A 26,367-nucleotide genomic window follows, 5' to 3' on the forward strand; every position below is an offset into this window, starting at 1 on the left:
GACCAATGGTGTTCCAATGTGCTCCAGTTAAAGTCCACCTTTCCACCAGTCCTCTTAGAAGAGACTGTATTTCTGGCTCAGCCCATTATCCATATCTGCACATGGTGGAGTAACTACACATAGATGAATTGCCCCAGGTCTCTGTGCTCCATTTCCATGCAGAAAAAAAAGTTTTCCATCTTCATGCAGAGACCTACAGTATGTGAAGCTCATGAATACAGCACTGCCTGCAGTAGGCATGGCTGTATTCAAAGGGGGGTAGAGGAAGGCAACAGCTACTTTTTCACTTCAAGCATATAATTAGTGTGCTAACATATTACTGTTGCTGATAATACTCTGAGCCATACTTATTTTATCAGGCTACGGGCTCTTAAACACATGTTTCTTTTATAATTTAATATAAAAGTTATCAGCCCATAAACCAAATTCTGAATAGGAGGTTCCAACTTTTCTTTAATTATGATTTTAAATTCCCAACCACTAATCAGAAATTTGCCCGCCTCACCTGCATGTATGGGACAACCATGCATGCACCTGTATGTAAAATCCAGTTATAGTGTTTCTCATTATAGCTTTTCTAGGATAGAGACTATTCCTGTCCCTGTCATGTAGCTTCTACCGGCTAATCTGCTAAATTCGGTGATTCCTCAATGAAGTTCTGGCAACTGTAGGTGTCATTTTTCTCTGTTCACCCACTACAGACTCTGCTCACCACATAGTGCATCCTGATTGCTGCTGAGTTGTGAAGTTGTGATTCTGCAGAGATGGATCCTCTCCTGTCACCTGTAAGCAGAGGGTATATAGGAAAACACCACTCCAAGAATGTCCAGCTGATAATAAGTCTACTGGAACAGGTGAAGCTGTGCTAACGCTGAACACACCTTCTGTGAGGTAGCCTGGTGCACACTGTGGGAGGATTCGGCAATCCCCAAAGAACAATGCAAATAGGACACAATGGCACTCAAGGCAAAGGAAAGCAGGGTTACCTCTTGCTGTTTATTTAATGCGAACATGCAAAGCTTGATAAAGGGGCTTACCCCGAAACGTTGCACATTCACATTAAATAAACAACAAGGGGTAACCCTGCATTCCTTTGCCTTGAGTGCTATTGTGTCCTATTTGCAGCTGAGGACAATAAGGACACACCAAATTTTACATTGCCACATGGTGCAGCCAGAGGGAAATGGGTCTGCTGTGTGCTCTGCAGGTTGAGGTCTGGGTGAAGTACAGTGGCATAGGGACCAGGGTATGAGCTGATAAGGGAGGGTGAATTTTATGTTTACCCTAATCTGTTGAAGATGTCCCTACTCTTTCTTCTTGCTCCCAGGCACAAAGCAGCTTCATGTTTTTCTCTTTAATTGGGGCTCAGAAATTACCTTTTTTGTGTTCCTTTATTTGTTCTTTTGTTCCTTATAGAACAAACTAAATAACTATAATAAATATGATATGAAACGTAACAGAAGTGGTGTAAATGTGATTCCTTTATTGGCTAAGTAAGATGACAATAACAGGAAGCTTTCTAAAGGCAACCCCTTCTGCTCCTGAAATATAGCAATGTTAGTCATGCTTACTGTCTGATTACCTTTTTGACCATATTACAACCTTAGCCCTCTCCCAATTTTCTCACACAGTGCCCAGTTTCATTATCTATGATTCCCTGGTCCCTCCTGCAACTCCCCCATCCACCCACTAGCCCTCCCCCAGCCCACTTTACAATGTGTGCAGGCTTCTCAAACAGAAGCACTTATAATGCCTCGGCAGCAGTAGCTAAGCTCCTTCTATTAACTCACAGCACTCTGACTTTCAGTACTCCCTGCAGCCTGCAAATGGATTTGTGAAGCCACTAGCAGCACCCTGGGTGCACAAGTCTGTCTCCTTAAAGCAGAAGTAAATCACCTATGCATTGGAATGTGGATGTTTACTGACTGCTGCTGCTGAACTGAATTAAACAGTTCCACCTGGTGCTGCATGGGTTAAAACATCTGGCCAAATTGGGAAGGGGGCAACTCACACATGTGATTGAAACTTGCTCCGCTCATCAAGATGTTTCCATCTGGGAGAAGGCACATTGGCACCTCATCTTGTGTCTGTTAGGGGATCCCTATTTAGGGTGAACCAAGTCTAGAGTACAGTTTGTGTCTGGGCAGACCGGTGGGCACATACCTGCCCTATCTCCCTGTGCCAGGGGGGCAGAGAAATGATGGAGGTGAATAGCACTTGCTTGGATTGCAGGACACCTGGTACCATACTCACAGAGCAGGATGCACAGGACAGGGCATCTCAGGGACTCACCTCTGCCCTGGCGGTGGTTCTTATATTCACCATCGTTGTGGATGTCCTGGGCAATGTGCTGGTCATTTTGTCCGTTCTCAGGAACAAGAAGCTGCAGAATGCTGGTGGGTATGAAACTTGTGCAGGGGGGGGACAAGTCATATGTAACAAATATCTGCCATTCCTTTAGGCAAGATCTACTGTGTACATAGCAAATGTCATGTTCATATTCACTTAAGATAAACACAGTGTCCGTTCTATATGCTCAGTGGCACGGAATAAGTCCCTGTTTGTTATGCAGCGTAACATTGGCATGTTATTAATGTCATCACAGAGGTTGAGATTTATTTTTGCTACAATAGAAATATCAGTGAGACTCACAGCATGAAAATCTTATCCAAATTATCAGCCCTACCTGTGGTTGTCATTGTATAAAAAAGGGGAAGGATTCTTTGTTTGTGGGTCCAAAATATTATTACTAATGGGCTAGATACTGGCATGCAGTGGCAGGCATGTTAAAATAAGTTTAACGAAAACCTTTAAGTGGTTCATAAAGAAATGAGTGTAATTGTGTCATATGGCCACTTATAATATAGGCTAAACTATTTAACTCTAACTTTATGAGCCCCTTGAGCCCAAAAGATCATATATTGGAATACTGCAAAATACATGATTACTGTACTTCTAAAGTTAGATGATGGGAACAGCTTCATATCAACATCTGGGTAACACAGCACTTGGCGCAAACACATACACACACACGCACACCTCCTGTAGAATGTGTTTTTAAAAGCGTTCAGAATACTCTATCCTAAAGTACAGTGCCGGTATGGGATCTATTATTAAGAAGCCCATCATCTAGAAAACTCTGAAATACAAGAATGTCATGTTCCTATTTAAGCCAACAATTCCTAATTTTTTGTCTGATTTCCTTTTTGCACTGTAATAATAAAACAGTACTTCATTTTGCCCTCCCATACCTTATGATTTACAATTATTATGTCCTTGACAGTAAGTACCTGTGATTATCCCTGCTCACCTTACTACTGTAGCAAATTCCTGTGACCAATTATGACTCACGTGGTATTTTTTCACTCTTTGATTTCAGGATGTATGCAAGACATGGCATTTCCATTATATGCTCTTCTCAGTTCATGGAAACTGGATGTAGCCATAACATTATGTAATAAGCCTGGCTTCTGATTTTATCATGTCCTGTATGCTATCAATGTGTGTGCCTCAGATGTTCAATATATGTTCTGCTATGGGAGCGAGTCCTACAGTTTGAATACATAAGAGGTTGGACCGCTTGAATTTAGCAGTTGTGGATTTAGAGGTGTAATAATGTCACTGGGCAGGTTCCAAGGTAGGGTTCAATACAAAGTCACCAGCTAGATCAAACCATGCCAGCAATGACAGTACCTTTCCAACAATAAGTTTTTATGCTAGGAAAATGATCTTCATTCCAAAAGCTGCTGCCACCATTTACCACCATGTAAAGACTGTTCACCCCATAACAGCTGCACTGAACTGATATGTGTGTTTGTCATGATAAAAAGTACACCATTGTATAAAGCAATTTTAGTGTTGACTTATAATTTATTCAGATTGATGTGATTTATCACAAGCCGTTGCTTTCTGATAAATTTAGCCAAACAGAATTGAAATAAAAGCTTTCATGATTTCCCCGTGGCTCTTATTATTATTTTGGGAGACCATTTAGAGAACTTATTTTCACTAGTGATTTAGAAGAATAGATTTCATTGATGCACATTGAGTTAATCACATTAGCAGTAGATGTCTCATAATAAGTCATAGCCCTGGGACAATTTAGCAGTCCTGGAAATTTTATGGCTTGTCAAATGGGACATTAAGAACAGAATAGTAAAATCAGAAGTTTACTCAGAATACTAGGGTTAGAGGCTGACTGCAAGGGGTAGACATCAGAACCATCTAGGGTGCAACTATTTTTGGTAAAGGGGAGTGGGAAGGGTACACACTGGGGTTACCTAATAAGTACTCTTATTTAAACAGTACTCAATTTTAAAAAGCCAAAGAGTAATGCTGGTACAATTTAACCAAACTGTATGCTTGTCATTGTGTGTGCAGTCCCCTTGTTGCTAGATTTGGCCAATTATCTTGTGATGCTATCACAACATAGTTGATCAGTCCTAATAGAAAACTGAACCGATCCAAGAAACCCATTCCGCATGTGTATGTGTTTATCAGCCCACCCTGAACTGTGTTCTCTGCACTTCCTCTGACTGATGGGCTTATCAGTTAGATCGGTACAACGGAGCACCCAACTTGCACTAATATTCAACTGACTGACCAGTGGAACAATCGCTCAGATAAGCCTCTAATTGTCCTTTGTGTTTCCAGCTTAACTCTGTAATGCAACAATGACCAGGAAGCATTTCTTAATGGCTCTTGAAAACAGATAAATTTAAAGAGTGGCATCTCTCTTTGGGAGCAACAGAAATGCTTTCCACTAACTTCACAGTCTGGCGCACAAGGCTATTTATTCAACAAATATATCATGTATAAATATATGCAAAACAGCCTACAATTTATGTGTTTTCCTTTGAAAAATCATTGCAAAAAAAGCTTGTACGCAGGGATGGACATATGGCCAGGTCACAGAGACTTGGGTCCTCTTTCATTCAGACCATGCGTTTTTTAATGTAAATAAAATAACCATAGGATTGCCACCTTTAACTTTTACAAAAACTGAACAAGGGGGTGAGATGATGGTTTCAGGGGCGCGGCAGTGACATATGAGGGGTGGGGTTAACACATTTGGGCTGTGTTTGTGTTTCCTGTGAGCGTGTTTTTGACATCAGAAGTGGTTATTGGCCAGAGGTGGTTATAGTTTGGTTTTCACAAGACTGAAACCCAAACAAGCAGTTATGACCAAAGACCACTAAGAAAAACTGGACTGTTCGGGTCAAACCGTACAGGTGGCAACTCTAGTTAACCCCCTGATAATCAGCACTGCCTCCCAAAATTGCTAGGGATGCACTGAATCCAGGATTCGGTTCGGAATCCTTCTGCCCTGCCGAACCGAATCCTAATTTGCATAAGGCAGGGATGGAAATCGCGTGACTTTTTGTCACAAAAGTAAAAAATGTTTTCCCACTCCTAATTTGCATTTGTAAATTAGGATTCGTATTCGGTTCAGTATTCGGCCAAATTTTTCATGGGTTCGGCCCAATCCAAAATAGTGGATTCGGTGCATTGTGCCATACCTGCCTCCCACCCTCTGAACAAAGCCTTTGACTGACTGCAGACAGCAGCTTTAGGAAATGGGTGAATGACACAGGGGTTCTTGTTGTATTTATGCATAGGGGCCCTATCCTCATTGCATCCATCCCTACTTATACGAGTTTTCATATTTTCTATGACTCTCAAGTTCTCATTACAGATGTATATTACTGTACAGTCAGTTTGGGAGCTGCTGTTGTGAACATATTTCAAAGAGATAAATTGACTTTCAGCTTTGAAAAGGAAATATGCTCAGTCTCCTGATTTTCCTCAGTGTAATGAGCAAAGAATAACACAGCGTCCTCCTAACATTTCTAATCTTTAATATGCACACTGCTTAACTCTCTCCTGATCTCTATAAATAATAACATCAATTACTGCTGCTGACAGGCAGTGGGGCGAATGATTACAAGTTAGGGAAGATGATCTCCTTACAGGTAAATAAACATTTGTGCCGATGATTATTTGTTGGGATAAAAATCTCTGTCTTGTGATATTTGTCAAAGAATTGAATTCTATGCTATGAATGTGCAGACTATGTGTAGTACTGCAAAAAGTACTCTGGTGAGGTTTGAGGACGGGATTGTGACACATAATGATGCACGGGGGTGGTCCAGTGAGGTTCGGGGGTGGGGCCATGACATCATGCACCTCGCAATTGGATACAAGTTGGCCAGGTGTTGCAATTCCTAAAACCAGGCAGGAGTTTTGAAACACAATCACAGCAATTTTTCAGCACACATACATTTCAAGGTTTATCTTCAAGGGTTGCACATAGAATAGTATGATCACCTCCACTTTTAAATGCACAAGAACTGCAGCACTCATCCCATACCTCCCAACATTTTGGAAATAAAAAGAGGGACAACAAGGTCGTGAATTTTTTGACCTTGCCTATTTTTGTGACCACACCTCCTAATTACCATGTTCATTTTACAAAATTTGGCAGGTTATGAAAGTTTGAACGTATTTCTGTGGTTTATTTCAGTTATTACAGTTTTACTAATGAAGGTGAAATGCTGTTGGTCTAGCTTTTCCCAAGAGACTGTTTATCTTATATTGTTACAATTACTTATTTCCTTATCTTGAAATTATTACAAAAGTATCTTATAAACAGCTGTGGCTGTTCTAGGCTCAATTAAGTTAGAAACTTTGTTTCTTTTTCTGGCTGTTTAGCGCAGAGAAAAAATAGACTTTCCAGTACAAATGAGGGACTGCATGTTGAGCTGTCAAAATAGGGACTGTCCCTCTAAAAACAGGACAGTTAGGAGGTATGGCATCCCACAGTAAACCCGCCTTTATTTCACATATGGGATTGCAATGTTTCGGTATTTTGAGAAAGGACCACCTGGCCCCAAAATGTCACTATGCCATGTGAGAAATAAAGGCAATTCTTGTGTATTTAAGGAGGTTTGAAACAGACAGGGCTTTGAAAAATTGTATTTTCACACCCTTCTTCCATTGGGCATTCCAGTTGTTAGTGTACTTGAAGCAAGGAGTCACAGTAGCAACATAAGGTATATAGCATTGAGAACTGTTTATTACTGCAATAAATGGAGATGGCTTAATTCAGTATATGGTCATCTGCATTTCTGGGTTGATATGTGTGCCTGTTCTATACTATTACTACGGTATAATAGTATAATAAAGTAACACAAAGGTATGCACAACAATCCCCATAGCAAATGCTACCATTAATATTTACCTAAAGCTATCTGTATATAGCAGTCACCATTAATGAGTTCAATGTAGAAAATTTCCGCACCTCCTGTCCCTTCCTATGATATTCCTGCCTGGTGGTGCAGACCATTAATGAGTTGCCATTGTCTTCTATATCTCATTCCACTCACCTGAAGGGTGAAGTACAGCTAAATCTTACTGTTAGTGGTGGGCTAATTTGTCAAAAAATTTGCGAATTTACCGCAAAAATTTGCAAAACGCATTGATGTCAATTTTGACGCCCACAACACTCGCCTATTTTGTCCAAATGCATTAAAGTTAATGGGCATCCGAATAATATTGACACGCGACAATTTTTATGCGCAGATTTTTTGCGGGTGAATTTTCGTGACAGTTTCTCGAATTTATTTGCTGGCGCCGAAATGCGGAAATTAGCTGCAAATTCACGCCTGGTGAATTTATTCGCCCATCACTACTTACTGTGTAATGTTTAGTTTAGTTTAAAAAATGTAGCTGTTCCCGCATTTTGTTTTTGCCTGTGAAGCCCATAGAGCCATGATGAATGCTCAGCTCAAAATTTTGGGTACATCACTTCGGACATCACAGTCTCTATCCTGTTGTACCGAGGGCAGGTTCTTGTGAGGATTGAATATAGTGAATATGCAATGCAATTTTTCATTTTAAAGCTACAGTAAAATTACCTCATTAGGCTTTTTCTCTAGGAGTACCTATTTACAATAGTTTTGAGGCATTATGATGAGTACCTTATGATAAACACTGCTCAACCATGCAGGACTTTGCTTTGACAGTGCAGTGGTGACGTCTTCTTCCTTTTTGTAATTGTTTGTAAAGTAGCAGCCTTTCTATTATTAGGGTCTGTTTGAATTTGTAACCTCTTTAAGCCTTCTAGTTTCAACCCACTAGAACAGGATAAGTAAAGCTTCCCTAATCAACATAATGCCCCTCTTTTGGTAATTTTACATCAAATCTTTAAGTCTCTTTTTAGGCCAGAAACAATCAGGGGCACCTCTGCAATATAAGAAAAAACTGCCCCTGGTAACTTTAAAGGAACAATATATATCTATATGCTTTACACCTTTTTTCAACATAAGAAATGCTTAGAACTCAAGCTGAAACTACACTACAAAAATGCAGTTATTTTTGTTATATGGCATTGTTTCTTTTACACTTATTATCAAACCATTTATAAATCTAACCATTAATTAGTCTGTATAAACAACACACTCTTCACACATTGTTGTGACTGTTTTGTTAGCTGGAGTCCTTTAAGCAAGTGGACTGAAATTCTATGTATCTGCCTTACAAGAACCAAACATGGAAGAGCTTCAGTTTCCCTGCTTGCCATATTTAGCTAAAGAAATTACAAAAAACATATAATTTTTGTTATAAAATTGAATGTTCATCACAAGCCCTATGCATAGCACTCGTGTTGAACAACTGGTATACCACCTCTTTAAGAGTAGAATTTTAGGACTGGAAACTCTCTATTTTAGGGGCATATTTATTTAACATAACTAGTGATGTTGCCCATAGCAACCAAAAATCTTTGATTTTGTTTTCTAACTTGTAGGTGAGTGTTCAAATCTAACTGCTGATTGGTTGCTATGGGCAACAACACCAGTGATGTTTGTCTCCAATGTTAATACATACATGCTTTATTTAATGTAAGAAAATGCAATTGATCTTTACGTAGCTATCCAAAGGGTTCTGGTTAATACTGTGGTCTGGCAGTTACTTGCTTGCTAACATCAAGTTGTGTAGAGTGTACACCAAAGTTGTTGATAATTTGCACAATTTTGGCAGCATATATATGGGGCTGATTTACTCTGCCTTGGAGATAAATCAATGGATGTGGTGATCTGAAATTGAAAGGTGGAGGTGTACCAGGTATAGCAACGAGAGTAGCTGTGTGACAGTTTTAAACGTTTATTAATGCGCCAAGATAGACTCACGCATTTCATAAATGGAAAATGACTTACTTATGTCTGGACTGTTATACAAAAGTCCAAACAAACTCTCTGGGGATCATTTGGTTGCCATGGGTTATTGCCCAGGTGCAAATTTGACCAGCGCTTATTAATGACCCCTTCTGTGCCTTGTATGCCCCCTTTTTTGTATTAAGGCTAATCTGCTTACTGTGAATATAGTCCTCCTACATGCTTGTGATATTAACTAAATCATTTTGCTTGAGATCAGGGTGGCATATACCAGCGCTTCTATTCAATTCACATTGACCACAGCTGTAAAATACCTTCTTTTTATCTCATATGACACATTTCTGTATCCGAGCAATGTTTCAGCTGTACAGACTTTTTATCAAGCTCAAATCACAATCCGGCAATAAAACAATAAAACTTTATATATCTAAGGATACAATGCCCTCCTGTGGAGAACTGCATAATTGCATTATTTAACCCTCTCATAGTCAGTGTCCTTCTTAGGGCAAGGCCAGATGTGGCGTTTTTGCGGCGTTTTTACATTGCGTTTTTAAAAAAGAACAGGCAGGAGTAAATACGCATAAACCGCACTACCACTGAAACGAATGGAAAACGCACTATGGCAATTCACAAAGGGCGCTTGCAAGCCGGAAACCGCCAAAGGACGCCAGTATTGGCATTTTTTAGCAGAAGCGCCAATACGTCAAGAACATACCAAATCAATAGACTCTTTGGGATCTGCATGTTTGAAACCACACCTTGCGTAAATATGCAGCGTATTTTAAATATGGCATCCAAATTCTCAATGAGAACAATGAGAAGTGCAAGTTGGGAAAAGAATCCTACGTGCTGAAAAACACATGTTGACAGTCGCATGTGGTTTCAGTGGCGTATTTACGCCTGGCTGTTCTTTTTTAAAAACACAATGTAAAAACGCCTCAAAAACACGTGTCTTACCGTGCCCTTAAGCATCACTTGCTTGCTTACCTTTTGTACCTGTACTCACCCCTTGTTTCCTTATCCTGGCATTGGTTCTTTTACAGTGCAATTTATTGCTATTATGGTATAAGATTCCATTTTTTTGCCCATAGGGCCCTCGTGAATTCTTGCTCCCTGGTGTGGTCACTACCCCTGCCTGACCAATACTTCTCTAAATATATGGATTTTAGACCATGGATGTTGTTGTTTGCCAGTACAGCTGAACATCTGAATCTGCACATGTATTGCTGTACAACTGTAGGCTGCACATTGTTCCTCGATGTGTAGGAGGTGAAGGAGGTTTTTATGAGACAGGCAAAACGCAATTAAAGAAAATCCAGTTCACATAAACATATTAGCTCTAGTCCAAATAAACTTTACACTGGTCAGTGCTGCCAACGTGACCATATTTATCCTGGGTAAATACTTTTGAATTAACTCAGAAATGTCAGCTTCCCATGTGTACATGACCTCACATCATTGTACAGGAATTAGATGAACTGATTGAGGGACGTGGCAGCTGCCAGCATTCCAGCACACTACAAAAAAAATCTCACATTCTGCCTTAAAGAAACACATTTTCAGATGTAGAAGCTGAATTTACCTTCACTTTTGTATACTGTATACTGTGTATAAATAGAGAATAAGGCATATTTGCATTATTACTAGGAGTACCAATACTACTTGCATTGTTGATGCATCAATGATTTGCATTAGATCCCTGCAACATTATACGATTGGAGTCTCTGTAGAGCTACAGAGGCTAATTTCTCAGAGGGGTTCGTCCATGTGAGATGAGCAGCATGTGCATTTTTTGATTTGAGTGTGGCACTGTGTTTATGCTAATTAATGCCCAACATATCAGTTCTCTTCCATCAATACACCTAAGTTCTTACCAATTTAGCTGCGCTGCAACCACAATGTTTATTTGCAGTTCTTTCAATCAGGCTCTGATGTGGGAAGCATTCCAGTTTTCCTCTTTTATCTGCAAAATACGCATTTAGTTTAGGCATGCAGGTTACGTTATGGATTAAAAAATTTAAATTATACTGAATGTGATAGGTGTACCTTTCATTTCATAGACCAATGATGCATGAATCTACCTATAAAAATATGGCACCACTGAGTGACATGTTAGCATTGGCAGATAATGACAAGTCAGCATCTTGTCTTGTATTTTGGCTTTTGCTTTCTAATCAAAATATAAATTGGTTTACGCCGATCCTGCAGAATATATCACACATTATTACACAGACGTGTAGTAAATTATTTGCATTTGCAAGTTCAAATAAAAAATTGGATTCAATATTGAGTGTTCCTTGGTGCTATTCCAAATACCTGATGTGCTCAGTGATGCAAAGGAGCCCTGAAATGACTGTGAGCTAAGACATGGCAGAAGTTATGTATCATTGACTTGTGCATAGCAAACTGCATGCTAAAGTTATTATTATGGGACAGATTCATAGAACTCTCCACAGTCAAATTCCACCATACTCTATTCATTTCTATGTGATTTTTAGAGGCATGGTTATCAATGGGTGAAATTTAGAGTTTGCCATTTGATAATTACTCCTCTAAGAATGCCATATGAATGAATAGAGAGTGGCAGAATTTTGCTGTCACACCGTCATTAGTTTGCCTCTAAAGGTGGCCATACTAGACTGGGGGATTACCCCGAAATCTCTTACCTCAAGGTAGGCACAGGGCTGTAATTATACATAGGCACATGAGGGTCTGTGCCAAGGGCAACAGCTTTTGAAGGGTGGCCTTAAGGTAAATATACAACTGAAACATCTTTTTACAGTAAACCCCCCCCCCCCATATGTCGTGGAACACTTACCGATTAAATTTGGTGGTGGAGCTGGGGTGGTAGTGACATCACACACACGGTGCACGTGATGTCATTTTGCATGTTCGGGGGTGCTGTAAAGGTCCATTGCCTAGAGTAGCACTGGACCTAAATATAACCCTTGGTGAGCACATCAGTAAATGATACCCAGCTGCAATGTGGGTGAACAAACACAGCGATTTGTAAGTGAAATTTGCCCTTGATTCACTAGAATCAAGAAATGACTGTCAAATTTCACTGTTCTTTGCTATAGCCATGGGCAGAGCATGTGCACAAGCCAAACCAAGGGTGGATATATGTATTTCACTGTGACAGTTTGTTCAGGCATGACAATGGACCAAAAGATTGCCATTAATGATGAACTTAATACAAATATCCACTTCTGCAAAGTAGGAATAAAACATTATTTATAAGGAGCAGCACCTACTTGTTCAGTGCATAAAATACAGAGTTCTGTTGAAATATCAAGCTCTGCAGCTGGTACATTCTTTATGAATTGGGCTTCAAAATCATTTGGGTGTTGTGGTCACATTTGATCATGTTATTCAATTGGTAATCATCAAATCCAGGACCTATCTTGTCTCAAGGGGTATATGTATAATCTAGGTCACTGGTTTCAAAACTGTGGATCTACCTCCCTTTGGAGGGTGTGGAGTCTTTGCTGGTGGGCAGACTAAACATCAGCAATTAAATATTTGGGAAGAATGACCATTTCTACCCCTAAATACTTCTACAAGTCCAGCTTGAAGTTCAATTTAGTGTCCTTAAATGCTGTCCTAGAACAAAAGCTCAGTCAGAGTGGGAGCTGTTGTTCTTTTATGGTATGTATTTGTCCACCATATGTAACATAAAAGATGGCAAAATGGCAGGTATGCAAGTCCTTCTTTTGGGTAAAGGTTCATTAATCAATAGCATGCATATTTGCTAAAATTCCCATATTATGCACCATGTTGACCATGAAACCAACCCTCAATAGACAAAATTCCTGGATCCTGGCCTAAAATTATATCTACCCTGGTGGACCTGAAACTACTAAATATATCTGTAACAAAATCCCCCAAGATTTAAACTGAGGACGACATGGTAACATTTGGCAACTGCAACACTCCTGCCTACTGAGGCCCTAAGATAACCACTCTTTGGGAGGGAATCATGCCAAAAATGCTACAAAAACCTGTTACATAGTTAAGTTGGGTTGAAAAAAGACCAAAATCCATCAAGTTCAATCCCTCCAAATGAAATCCAGCATTCATACATACATACACACATTCGCACCGACCCCTCCATATATTCACATAAACTATATATATATTTTAGTATCACAATAGCCTATGATATTATGCTTGTCCAAGAAATCATCCAAGCCCCTCTCTCAAAGGCATTAACTGAATCAGCCATCACAACATCACCCGGCAGTGCATTCCACAACCTCACTGACCTCACTGTGAAGAACCACCTACCTTGCTTCAAATCAAAGTTTTGTTTTCTTAATCTAAAGGGATGTCCCCTGGTGCTGTGATCCTCTTTATGGGAACAAAAGGTTCCCCGCTATCTGTCTGTAATGCCCTCTAATGTTTACTTCAGTCCTTTTAATCTCACTAATGTAAAAAAAGACCTTAAAGGAGAAGGAAACCCCCTGGGCGCAAAAATCCCTCCCCCTTACCCTGTGTTGCCCCCCCTCCCTCCTCCACCCTGGCCTACCTTTCCCCCTGGGCAAATGCTCCTAACTTGTTACTCACCTCTCTGCACAGGTCCTGTCCACGGATCTACTGCGCATGCGCCGAATGTCACGAAGTTCTCCGATTTCACTTCGTGACATTCGGTGCATGCGCAGTAGATCCATACCCGGTAAATGCTCCTACTGAGCATGTGCCAAAAACGCCGGTCAAAGCAGGAAGAAGACCGCTTGGGAGAAGGTGGCGCCTGTGAACTCCGTGGACAGGACCTGCGCAGAGAGGTGAGTAACAAGTTAGGGGCATTTGCCCGGCGGGACAGGTAGGCCAGGGGGGAGGAGGGAGGGGGGGGGCAACACAAGGGAGGGGGAGGGTTTTTGCACCCAGGGAATTTCCTTCTCCTTTAACTTGTATTTGTTATTTAAACGGTCAATGGTGGTAAGACTTTAACTTCTCTAGATCTTCATACTGCAGGTCCAAGTTTTTTTCCCATCAGCAAGGCCAAAACAACATGTCATCCTGTAGACAGCTATATGATTTATGTTTGTGGCAGTACAATTAGCTCTTTTGGATGCACAGAGGCTTATAGAAAGATAGCACTGTAGCTCTCTTGCCCCTAAGGCAAAGTGTCCAGCAGTATATAGTCTTATGATAAGAATCTGTCTTTGCCAATAGCCAAAAAGGCCAAATTGTTATGCAGAAAACAAAAATTTGGCTTGCATAATAAGTTAGATAATCAAATTATTTATGTATTCCATCCTGTTTTAAGATTTTAAAAAGGAATTGTATTACATGCGCTTTTTGTTAAAGTCTAAAGGGAAATCAAATGCAAAGGTATTCCAACGTATAACTTTTTTGCACCTGCCTGAGATAAATATGGTCGGACTGCTTCCATCTTCCTTCACACCTCCATCTTCCTGAAGATATACATGTTTGCACTCCAACCTGAAATGAAGGCCACATAGGCTAAAGTCTAGACTAGTTTGCTTTTAATCTGTGTTCATGTCTGTTAACTTAAAACTTGTGGCTGAAAAGAGTTGGAGTGAATGTTAGTCATTTTTGTTATTTTATAAAGGTTGGATGAATCATGTCTTAGGGCAATATCTCAAATCAACTTCTTTTGTCCCATATTAATTCCAGTGAGTAGTTCAGACTGGGCAGCACAAAAGAAAACCTTATATGAGGGGTCCAAAAAAGATCTCTCAGCTTCTGTTAGTAGCTGGGTGGCATAAAGTCTCAGTGGCTAGGAGTCCAGTTTTGTTGAGTACTGGTTTCCTGAGTTTGGTTCTGACCTGGGCACATTCTGAGTAGATTGTTTAGTAAGTTTCCTCCCATACTCCAGTAATGTGCAAGCATGCTAAGTGGCTCCTGATGAAACGAAATGAAAATTGTATTGAAGGTAAAAGACTGTACGCTCCAGTGGGACAGGGGCTGGTGTGAATGATGAGAAGTCTCTGTAATGTGTTGTAAATGTGTCAAAGCTATATAAATAAATAAATAAATAAATAAATAAATAAATAAAGGATAATAATAGTCCTCTTTGGGAAATGCATGGCTTTTCAAAGCAGTAGCAAGTGCTATCTGACAATGCCTTTATCAGTAAATAATTTGATGCACTGTATATCCTTCACATGCAATATAGTATTATCATTATTCTTTTTAATGTAGCATCACAGTGCTTCCCACAGATATTGTTCATATTAGTCACACTCAAGTAGAGCTTACAAACTAAGTTGCCTTTCATATTTACACAACATTAGGGTCAGTTTCATCAGAAGCCAGTTAACATGCCTGTATGTTTTAGGGTCAGGGCACACACTCAGATTAATCTCACCGAACTGCCTCCCGCCAGCTAGATTCTACATCGCCGACTGGATGGCAGTTGGATCGATTCGCTTTCCGAAGACGCCAAAAGTTTCCTCGTGAGGCAACTTCAGGTGACTTCGAAAAATGAAGCGCTCCAAGTGCCATCCCACCGGCGATTTACATTGTAGCTGGCAGGAGGCAGTTTGGGGAGATTAGTTGCCCCGAAGAAGAGGAGATTTGTTGACAGGCGACTTAATCTCCTCTAATCTGAGCATGTGCCCTGACCCTTAGGAGTGTGGGAAGAAAACCAAGCAGACACAGGGAAAATATGCAGACTTGTAGACAATACCTGGTTACTGAACCAAATTCAGGATCCAAGTCTACATGGCAGCCATGCTAAGGACTGAGCCACCAATTACCTATGGTAATTGCTTTTGTTTGTTAATTGCAGTTTTACAAGACAAAAATTTCTTCTGCTTCTTGTTCTTCTCCCTTTGTACAGTGGAGGTTGGAGATTGTAAGAGCTAGATGCGTTTTTTCTCACTAGGTCCAAATAGTCAGGGAAAGTGGTGTAAACCATTTAGATGTCACCATAGTTAACAGAAATACACTTTTTATAACAATGCTGCTCCATCTAAATGTTGCAAATTACATTTTCCAGTATACTGCAACATATACTCAGGGTTTAGAAGATACTGGGGACTGTAGTCTAGCAGGTGGTCATGCGTTTGTGGTCACTTGTACAGAATCTGTTTGGTCAGCACGGTCAATCAATCAGATACCACAAAGCATGGGAGAGTTACACATATAAATGTAGTTTTCTTTCACTGATAAAAGGCTGTTCTTCTGCATTCAGTTGTTGGAACATTTACAAAAGAGTATATGGTTTTGAGCTAGAGTGAACTGCACCATTTATAGGCCCACTTTCCCCACTTTTGTTTGCATTTTTTGCTTTTGGATGACTACATTACCTTTTTCTTGCAAATAGGAGGAAAAGACACAAGAAAATGTAATTTCTGTAGGGCCTTTTGTTGACTTTTCCCCGATTAGTGCCACTTGATGCTTTTCCATTTCTATTCAATAGTAGTAGACACTGGATTGCATTTTGCTTATGTATGTTGAACTGGAATAAATGGCTGGTGATGTACAAATGTTAAAGTGACTTTGACATGGTTCCTTAAATGCAAGAAATGCATGTCAGCATAAAATACACTCCTTATGGACATAAGGACTATAATTTTTTTTCAAAATATAGAAATTGGAAAAAATGTCATTATTTGCTGACAGCGTAATGACACTAAATTTGAAATGAAAAAAAACCAGAAACAAACATGCCTTACTACATGCCTCCATTAGGTGTGTATTTTATGCCAACATGCATTCCTTCTATTTATGGAACCATGTCAGATGTTTGGAAACATTCCACCAGCTGAAGCTGGTGATATTTGTTTTTTAATAAACCCTTTTATGCTAGTGCATATTTTAAATTATCCCAAATTTGTTGTCAGCCAGAGATACTGCGTCAGAAGAAGAGACTACAAAATGTTCTTGTTACATGCGAATGCTCATTTACTTAGTAAAAGCATGTACTTACCTTGAGCTGAGGAGGAATACAGCATTAGCAGGAACCAGATTTATAACCCAATTAAAGTAGTCTGCTTTATGAAGGAGTGATTAAGTGAATGAGTGAGACATAAATCAATGAGGCACAATTCAGGCAGGCTGTATGAGCAGATAAGCTCAATGCTGTTACTAGCAAGAGGTAAAGGCAACAAGATAAGATAGCAACTCAAGAAAGGACCTTTGCTGAGCTGTATTTATATAATATAAACCGTAATAGCTCTAAAGTGATCTACACGTAGCTCTAAAGTGATCTACAATTGGCTTATGTTTCCTTGTAGACATGCAAGATAAGCTAGTTCTATGCACCAGAACCATTTGAGCGTATTTCAACACAATGGGATGCTTTATATGCCCGTATATAGAGTACTACAAGTGTGGCAGAACTTTGGAAACACAGATGTCCCTCTTGCATCTGGGTGTCTTCTGTACTTATACTTTTATACTTTCATGACACCAAGTTGCATGTGTAATGAACCCTTGTGAATGTGTAGTTACATACAAGTTACCAAAAACTAAAAAAACTCTCCCTTGAAGATCAGTCTTTTGCTGAAATAATTCTACCAAACTTTTAAACCAAACTGCTTCAGCTCTGTGCATGCATATGCCACACCCATAGCATTGGGAATATCATAGTACAGATGACCCCATAGAGATGAGCGGAGGTATCAGTCACTGTTTGTATGGGCTATTACACATATGCAGATCCATTCATTGTCTTATGAACCTTTTACACACAAGAGAGAGAACTATTTAGGTTTATGGGATTCCTTTAAGATTTTTGTAATTGAGATACTTGATATTTACTATCATTAGTCTCTCTCAATGGGAATTAACATTATTTAAACTTTTACCTAATAGTGGACAAGAAGTAAATGATGCCGCATTCATCAGCACTGGCAGAATTATTGTATCTGGCTGCTTTGGGACTTGTTTGTAGAAGTCCATTGATTGTCTGACAAACCTGACTTCCAAGAGCATAACCTAAAAAGATGACAGGACTGGCTACAGTGAATTTCCTTGCCTAATATTGCCATATGCATGCTGACCCCAACCGTACTTTAACTGATTGGCCCATGAAATTAATGGATGGATCCCATAAAGACATATGACCACCTTTTAATTGTTGCATTTGTTTGGGTCCAAACATTGAGGTCCACAGGAAGTGAAGAGGAGCTGGAGAGCTGTGTCATCTCTTCACATCCTTTCTACGAACAGATAGAAAGAAAGTTTGAACCCACAATCCTTCATCTTCCAGGATCACAGCAGGCCTGGACTGGGAGTCAAAATAGGCCCTGCAATTCCAAGTACACAGAGGCCCAAACAGCCCCCTACCAGCCCAAACAGCCTCCTACCAGCCCACTATATGGTAAATTTCTATGGAACCATACAGCAGCCCCTCTGGCATTTGCCAGAACCCACAGATTGCCAGTCCGGGCCTGGATCACAGGATTATGAGTCTATAAGCCACCTTAGACTAACCATATATGCCCAGATGATCAGGACAAACTCTGTGACCTAGTCTAGTGTGATTTGCAGGCTGTGATTTGATCCTGGAGTAAAGCTGGCCATAGATGCAAAGATTTCCCCATCTCCCGACCTGCCACTAACCATTCAGATCAAATAAAGTAGCAAAAGAACTGATCAGCCGATGTTCTGCCCCTGACAGCAATTGGATGAAAGTTATGTCCGACAAAAGCAGCCAACAGAAATCTTTTAACCTGTCCGATCGACCAAACAACCGTTCTCTGCCGGACGAAAAATGTCGGGACTCTCCACCCATGGTCCGACAATCGTATGAATCCTCATTCCATACGATTGGATCTTTGCGTCTATGGCCAGCTTTAAGAGCATTGTGTCAGAAATACAATGCAGAGTAAATAAGGTAAATACACCTCCAGAATTTTGTAGAATTTAGTTAATTCGTTGCTTTTTGAGCTATACACCTTAGCATTGCAATAAAGTTCATGCCACTTAAACAAATTCTTGGCCATATACACCACAATACATTCAGAGTAATAAACTTTGTTATCTACCGATGCTCATTTAGTTGGTGCAAAGCACAGAGAGATTCCCCTGTTCTTGTAAATATTTTTGCAGATGTAGCTGTTACCTTTTAATACACATTTACATTACCCCACAGCGATGTCTGCTTCCTGAAACAGGCCTTTCAGCTTTTCCTAATATACAGAACTGTAATTCTTCAAAATCAAAGATCTTTATTGCATCTCGGCCAAGTCTATTTAGTTATTAAAATGAATAGCCTTTCTTAAGTTACATTTATTTGAGTTCTAGTTTGTTTATTAGTTTTCCCTTTGGGGATAAACTGACAGTGACATAACATAAATAACATAGCTAGATTTCCAAGTAATCAAGTGTGTTATCCTATAAATGGTTCCCTTATAACATCAAAAAACTTGTTACATAACATTTAAGAAGGCATCTTACATGAATCTTATATATGATTGTCTAAAGTCTTACATAATTCCAAAATTAGGACTTAAGCACCTTCTGCAGGATGCAAGGCCATGTCTAATGCTATGGCATTTTCCAGATGAATGGTTTATCTGCAAGGCATTGTATTGCACTGCATTAACCATAATTCAGAGAAAGAAAAAAAAGTGTTTTCTGTTTTTGGTAATGTATTGGCTAACCGATTCATTAAAAAAGCAAGCTCTTGAGCTAAAGCTAACTAATACATTAATAAATTAGTTAAAGATGGTTAAAACTCCAAATCACAGAGGAGGGTGGACATTAGCATTGTAATGGTGCTTCAGAGCCACACCATTACAATATTGAGGCAAGCATTTCAAAATGTCTTCAGCTGGAGATCAAACTCCTTTCATATACTTTATTATTTGCTGAAAATATGCAGACAGTACATGGCATGCACAACATTTTTGGGGACTCTTTCCTCCCTTTCTCAAATGAAAAAAAATGAAGTAATGTACCATAGGAAGGGATCATATTATATATATATATATATATATATATATATATATATATATATATATATATATATATATATATATATATATATATATATATATATATATATATATATATGGGATTTGATACCTAGCTGGAGTGCCGGCCTTTTTGCAGACGCTAGTTCAACACAGTGGACCAGGCTGTGAATATTGTTAGCTGGTCAGTACTTAAGTTTCAAAAACCCATTATCTAGAAAGCTCCGAATTATGGGAAGGGCATCTCCCATGGAGTCCATGTTAAGCTAATAATGCTTTTTAATGATTTTCTACTTTCTCTCTGTAGTTATAAAATACAGGTATGAGGCCTATTTTCCAGAATGCTCAGGACCTGGGGTTTCCCGGATAAGGTATATTTCCGTAATTTGGATCTCAATACATATACGAAACTCGAATGTATCCCATTTTTTTTTATTAAATCAAAGCTGACCTAACTTCCATCCACGAATTTAATGAATTTGTCAAAAAATCAGCTCGAAAAAAAAGTCTCGACAAAATCAGGAGATAATCGTACGACATTTTCTAATTTGGCATTCGCATCATATGTCTTTTTCGAGTTGCCACTGCAAGGAGCAGCGGGAAACATGACCTCGTGACGGAGAGTCTAAAGTAATTGAGGAAAGACAGAAGGTGAGACAGACCAGAGGCTGGTGAGCTGGTATCTCAGGAGGGTAGAGTCATCAGGGCTTAGTAAGATGCCCAGAATATTCAAGAGTGTGGAAGCCACCCTGTATGGCGAGAACCCCATAAATGCATGATGCTGAAACACTAATGAATTGTATGCCAGTGACTTTATGTTGGGTAAAAGTTTGCAAAATAAAGCTGTGTTTTGCATGAAGACATGGTGTCCCTGTCTTTATGCTCCTGATCAACCATAGCTAATTTCCCCAACAATTATATGTACTGGCAGTCATGCCAATTATACCAACATATATTAGAAGTTGATCAGGAATCACTAATGTGCATCCTGCTGCCCCCACTAATACACATGCGTGAGTGGAAGTGACAAATCAGGAGCTGATTACACAGGCACATTAACCCTCTACCATTCATACTCACATAGGGCCCTGTTACTTTACATTGCCCTCTTATTCCTACATCAGCCCTCTGCCCCTCTCATACCCACAACAAACCCTCCACCAGCCCATGCCCTTTTCATACTCATATCAGTCTCTATCACCTACCCTTACCTCCCTCCGACGTTCTTACATTTCACCTCCATATTAGCCCTTCCAACCTTCACCTGCCCCCTCTCAAATCAGCCCCTCTATCACATGTCTGCCCTTCCTAGCTACCGTTGCTGCTCCTCCTGCCTAATCCCTGCCCCTCTCATAAACACACTTGCTCTTCCTACCTATTATTTCATTCCATAACCCAGAAATCTTGATTTGTTTATGTTAGTCTTGGGCTCTCTTTTGTAAGTAGGATTTTGAATTTTAGTTTATTGGTACTTTGTACTTTCTTTCCCCAGTAATAGGGTCCGGTTTACCCCACTATGTTTTATAAGATGGTGAACAAGCCTGGCTACATACTGAGGCTTCCATTCATTGATCGACACTGGAGGGCAAGAGTAGAACAACAGCAGATGTTACTGTGTGTCACTGACATCAATATCAGTTAAGTTCCACAGAAGTTTGTTCAATTCCAATGGGCTGGTAGCACTAACATTCAGGTATCAATGACCATAAAGCATCTGTAGAGCTCCATGGTTACTGTAAATCTATTTAATTTTGTTTGGATCTTGCCATAGTTGTTAATGTAAAAAAATCCCAGTTAGGCACATTATAGATATTGTATAAATATGTTATGCACCAATATTGTCTTATAATTGAGCCAGGAGACTTTCTGTTTTAGAATTAAAACCAGTTGGTCATCACAGATTGCTTGTTATTTGCTATATACAGTAAGTGGCCTATTGTCCTTTTAACTGGATGGCAGTGCCCACAGCTATACAGCAGCTCATTTATAAAAAATATACTCAAGCTTTTGAAGAAAATATACAGCTGATTCATCCTGCGGAAACGTGGCAATCAGTGGGAATATGTGAAATTCCAATACATTAACTTTTTTATATCCGTGAGTGCTTCCAGCTGTGCATCTCTCTCTCTCTCAATACAAGTAAAGTGAGATAGAAATGCAGCCTGCAATGCTTAGTAGAGTTTGCTGTCAAATGATAGTCCACGTTGGGCAATAATGCATGCAAAGATTGGTCACTAGCTATTTGTTACTGGAATATTCCTCTAAACAAGCAAATATTAACAGATGCCTGCTTTTCCACAACATATTAATGAGATATAATTTTGATGTGTTAAAATAATGAGGTTTTGTAATGCATAATTCAGTGTCTCTTTTTGAATGGTGGGCACATAGACAACTAATATTTTTATTCACTGAAGAAATACTTGAGAAATAAATCAAATGAATGGACATACTAGTTGGCATTCTTCACATCTGTAACAGTTTCTATATTAGAATGAGGTGAATAAAATGTTTCAAGCAACTCTACTCTATATCCATATTTATATTTAATATTATCTGTGTTGATGGCATATCAGACTTTTGACAGACAATATTTTGGTAATGTAAGTTGGCAAATATAATAAGCTTCTCTCTGCCTTAAGGGTAATAATACTGTGACACATGCAAATCACCGGGAGACCTTGGCACCACATTTTTTGTGGTGCTGAAAATGCCTGAAAGCATCTGCTATTACACTAAATGGAGAACAATTTTTGTGTTAAAAAACAAAAACACTCTTTTGAATAGCACAGAGGATTTAGAGAGCCTTAATTGGTGGTTAGTTCCACTTCATTGCTTAAGCACTATTCGTCATGGATAGAAAATACATGAAAAAGTCAAAACATTTTTTGTTTAGTCTTTGTTTTTTGTTGGTTTCTCTCTTAAAGGACCAGTAACACTAAAACATTTTTTATTAAAAAATAAATTCTACCCACACTAATAATAGAACTACCCTGAATAAAGTTATATATATTAATGCTTTATTAAAAAAAAAATACTGTTTGAAAACACTGCTTCCTGTCTACTGAAAAACGGTGATAAGGCGACTCACGCTGTAGATCTGTGCTCCACATCTTCCCCCTAACCCGCCTTCTGCAAAAACCGGAAGTGATGTGACTTTGGCAGCGGCAGGAATGTTTCAGTGATGTCTGCTATCAAACAACGTATCGTTGTGAAGCTGCTCACTTTAAGACCTGGTGGCATCCGAGTAGCGTAGGGCTCCTCCTGAAGCGAAAGGTGGCTGTTATAAGCAGAAGCCTTGGTTCTTGTTCTGGGTTTTGGAAGACCATGCATAGAACATCTCACCAACGGCAACAGGTCAGGGATATGACTGCGTATAAAAAGAGCTGATCCCAGAGAGGCTACATCTTCACCCCACTGTGTGAAAAACAGTGCAGGCAAATATTGCAGTGATTTAAGGATACATTTCCTCAATGTAAAATTGCAAAGAAATTATGCTTTCATCATTTACATTATATAATATTATTCAGAGAATCCAGAGAAATATCTGTACACAAGGGACAAAGCCAAACTACTAGATGGTCATGATCTTAGGGCCCTCAGGTGGCACTGCATTAAAAACAGACACAATTCTCAAAATCACTACATGAAAATATGTCCCAAAACTATTTTTGTGAACACAATTCATCCCTACATCCAAAAATGCAAGTAAAAACTTTACCATGCAGAGAAGAAATCATATATAAACATGAGCCAGGGACTTCTCCCCTTCTCCTTAGCAGCTCCATTATGCTCCAACATAGAAATACAGAGATCCCATTGCGTAATACTGTTTTATTGTTAAAAATTTTACATTTAGGTAAAATGCACTCACATTAAATTTCCATAAATATAATCACCCATAAGTAAGCTTTTTAGCAGGTTTCCCCAGTTGGATCCAGGATAAGAGTATTGCTGGCGTCTCTTTCTCCCTCATGGCTTTTCCCTGCAGCTCACTGTGAAGTCCTTCCTGCCTGACGCATTTCGCTGGACCAATCAGCTTGCTCAGAGGCATGTCTCTGAATGAGAAGCTTCTGAAATAAGCACACACGCATGTTTGGAAGTTTATTGGCCTTTTAAAGGATACTTTCCACGATTTGAAGTTTTTGTTTTCGTTGTATGTTTCTCTGTTGCCTTAGGCGCTGATCCACTTTTTTTGTGAATATTACTATGGATAGCAGCATGCCATGAGGGCAATTCTGTACACTGCACTTGATTGTAGTAGAGGGCAAAAAAGCCTCACATCCACTGCGTTGCGGTCAGACACAATACTGTTAGCCCCAATATTGTAGGTTTTGTTCTACCTTTTAAAAGGTAATTAATCATCAAAGTCATGACTGACAGTTTCTAGTAGGGCGTGATAAGTTTATAGCAAATATACTTGAGTAATCTTAAATATCTTTCTCAGTTCAAATGAATCGAAAAAGTCACTCAGATATAACATTAACCATGTTACTCATCAGGTCCAGTTGCTTAAGTCTATGGGGTATATTTATCAAAGAGTGAAGCGAGGGATCACCACAGTCCGCTAGAGTGAAATACTGCCTCTCTCCATTCATTTCTATGGGATTTATAAAGGCGTAATTATCAAATGATGAACGTTCACTTTCACCCTTTGATAAATACTCCTTTAAAAATCCCATAGAAATGAATGGAGAGAGGCAGTATTACAATCTAAGCGGACTGTGGTGATCCCTAACTTCACTGTTTGATTAATACGGCTAGTAGTTTAGACTACTAGTAAACACTATTTTGTTATTCTGTTTGTATTCATTTTTTTCTACACTTAAAAAAATATGTATGTTTCTTATGTTTTCCTGAAGAGTCTTGGGTCTTCAGATTATCCCAGTTTAGAATGCACAGCAAAGGGGTGCAAATTAGCTCTGTTTATAATTTTTGGTGAGCTGTGCATAAGAAGTATATGTTTCCATAGTGAAGTAGGTAATGTTTCTGGATGGCAGTATGCCTGGCATTACTAATAGCATTAGCATCCAAATTGTGTCCGTAAATCCTGGAATTAGAACACTGAAATTATTGCCATGCCCAGGTTGTAGTGAAAACAGGCTGAATGGTGTATAGGAGCTTGCTGTAAGTTGCTAGGGGAATGGATGAGTGACAATACCTTTAAGTATAATATCATTGCATGATCACTCCATTTGTGTGTTCAAAAATATATGAAAAATGCTATTCTTGCTGTTCTTTTTTCCTGGGAACAGGAATGAGTAGGCAGGAGTACTCCAGCTTTGGGACAAGTTGAGAGACTTCCTCGGGTGGCAACACTCTGCAGGGTGCAAACACAGAGGGGTGAGGGGGGCTACCTAAGGGCGAGTCCAGGGCCTTTACAACCCCTGGGAGTATGGCACCTGGAATGAAAGGAGACAACAGACTTATGTTGAATGAGATGTCTTATTTAGTTTCCCTTGCATGTGTAGCTATATTTCAGATGCCTAATTTGGAGAATTCATATTGCATTTAACAATAGAAATCAATGTCTGTAAGGGTATTTCATTTTGTGTATCATATGATCATGAATAATAAATCCTATTAATTTAAGAAAGACTATATATAGACTAAATAAAGAATAAATATACATATCCCAGAACAAATCCCAAATTATATGTAAGACACTGAAGTGGTTTTAAACAGAAGTTTACAAAAGCACATCATGGAAATGGAATTCAGTTGGTTGCCTTTGTGAACTTCTGAGTTGTTCTTTTAGAAAACAATTCTGAATTAGGTTTATTTAAAGTAGAAAAGGGGGGGGGTTGGAAAGGGATATGATTACTATATACAAATACTGTATATTCAAAGTCAATACAGAAAAGTCTCTGGGGAGCTTTAATTCCAAGTGTTCTAAAGATGAAACAAGGACATCACTGGAGATTAGAGAGAAGAGGATTTTCTTTTTAATAATATTGGGATGTAAAAGCAACAGTAAATAGGACTGAGGGGTCCTGGAATTGCTGGGCACCTGGGTCCCTAACTTAAGGGGGAAATACACTACTTGAGCTACTAGACTAGAGCTAGGGATTTTAAAGCTGCAGCCCTCAAGATGGCCATAGATTGGATATGCTGATTTGTTCTGCGAGTACTTCTGTGCATGACCATAATTTACCTGCTGTAGCTACTGGTGTGGACTAGGCAGAGATTTGTTCTTTAGAATTGTATGCAGTATTTAACGTGGTGCAAACACCCTGTTTACCTATAGCCAAGGGCGTAACTATAGAGGAAGCAGACCCTGTGGCTGCTGGGGGTGAGGGGCA

At 39.3% G+C, this 26,367-nt stretch overlaps 1 protein-coding gene across 1 annotated transcript in view; it reads left to right on the forward strand.

Annotated features, from left to right (window-relative positions):
- The first annotated feature begins 1,207 nt into the window (after positions 1-1,207).
- The window catches only part of mtnr1c.L (melatonin receptor type 1C L homeolog), an 83,896-nt gene continuing 58,736 nt past the window's right edge, over positions 1,208-26,367 (forward strand). The window contains exon 1 of the mRNA XM_018229914.2: positions 1,208-2,396. Within this exon, the coding sequence (XP_018085403.1) occupies positions 2,198-2,396 (199 nt within the window). The 5' untranslated portion in view covers positions 1,208-2,197. The remainder of the gene's footprint in view (positions 2,397-26,367) is intronic.

The sequence above is a fragment of the Xenopus laevis genome, chromosome 8L (assembly GCF_017654675.1).
Source record: "Xenopus laevis strain J_2021 chromosome 8L, Xenopus_laevis_v10.1, whole genome shotgun sequence".
Lineage (NCBI taxonomy): Eukaryota > Metazoa > Chordata > Amphibia > Anura > Pipidae > Xenopus > Xenopus laevis.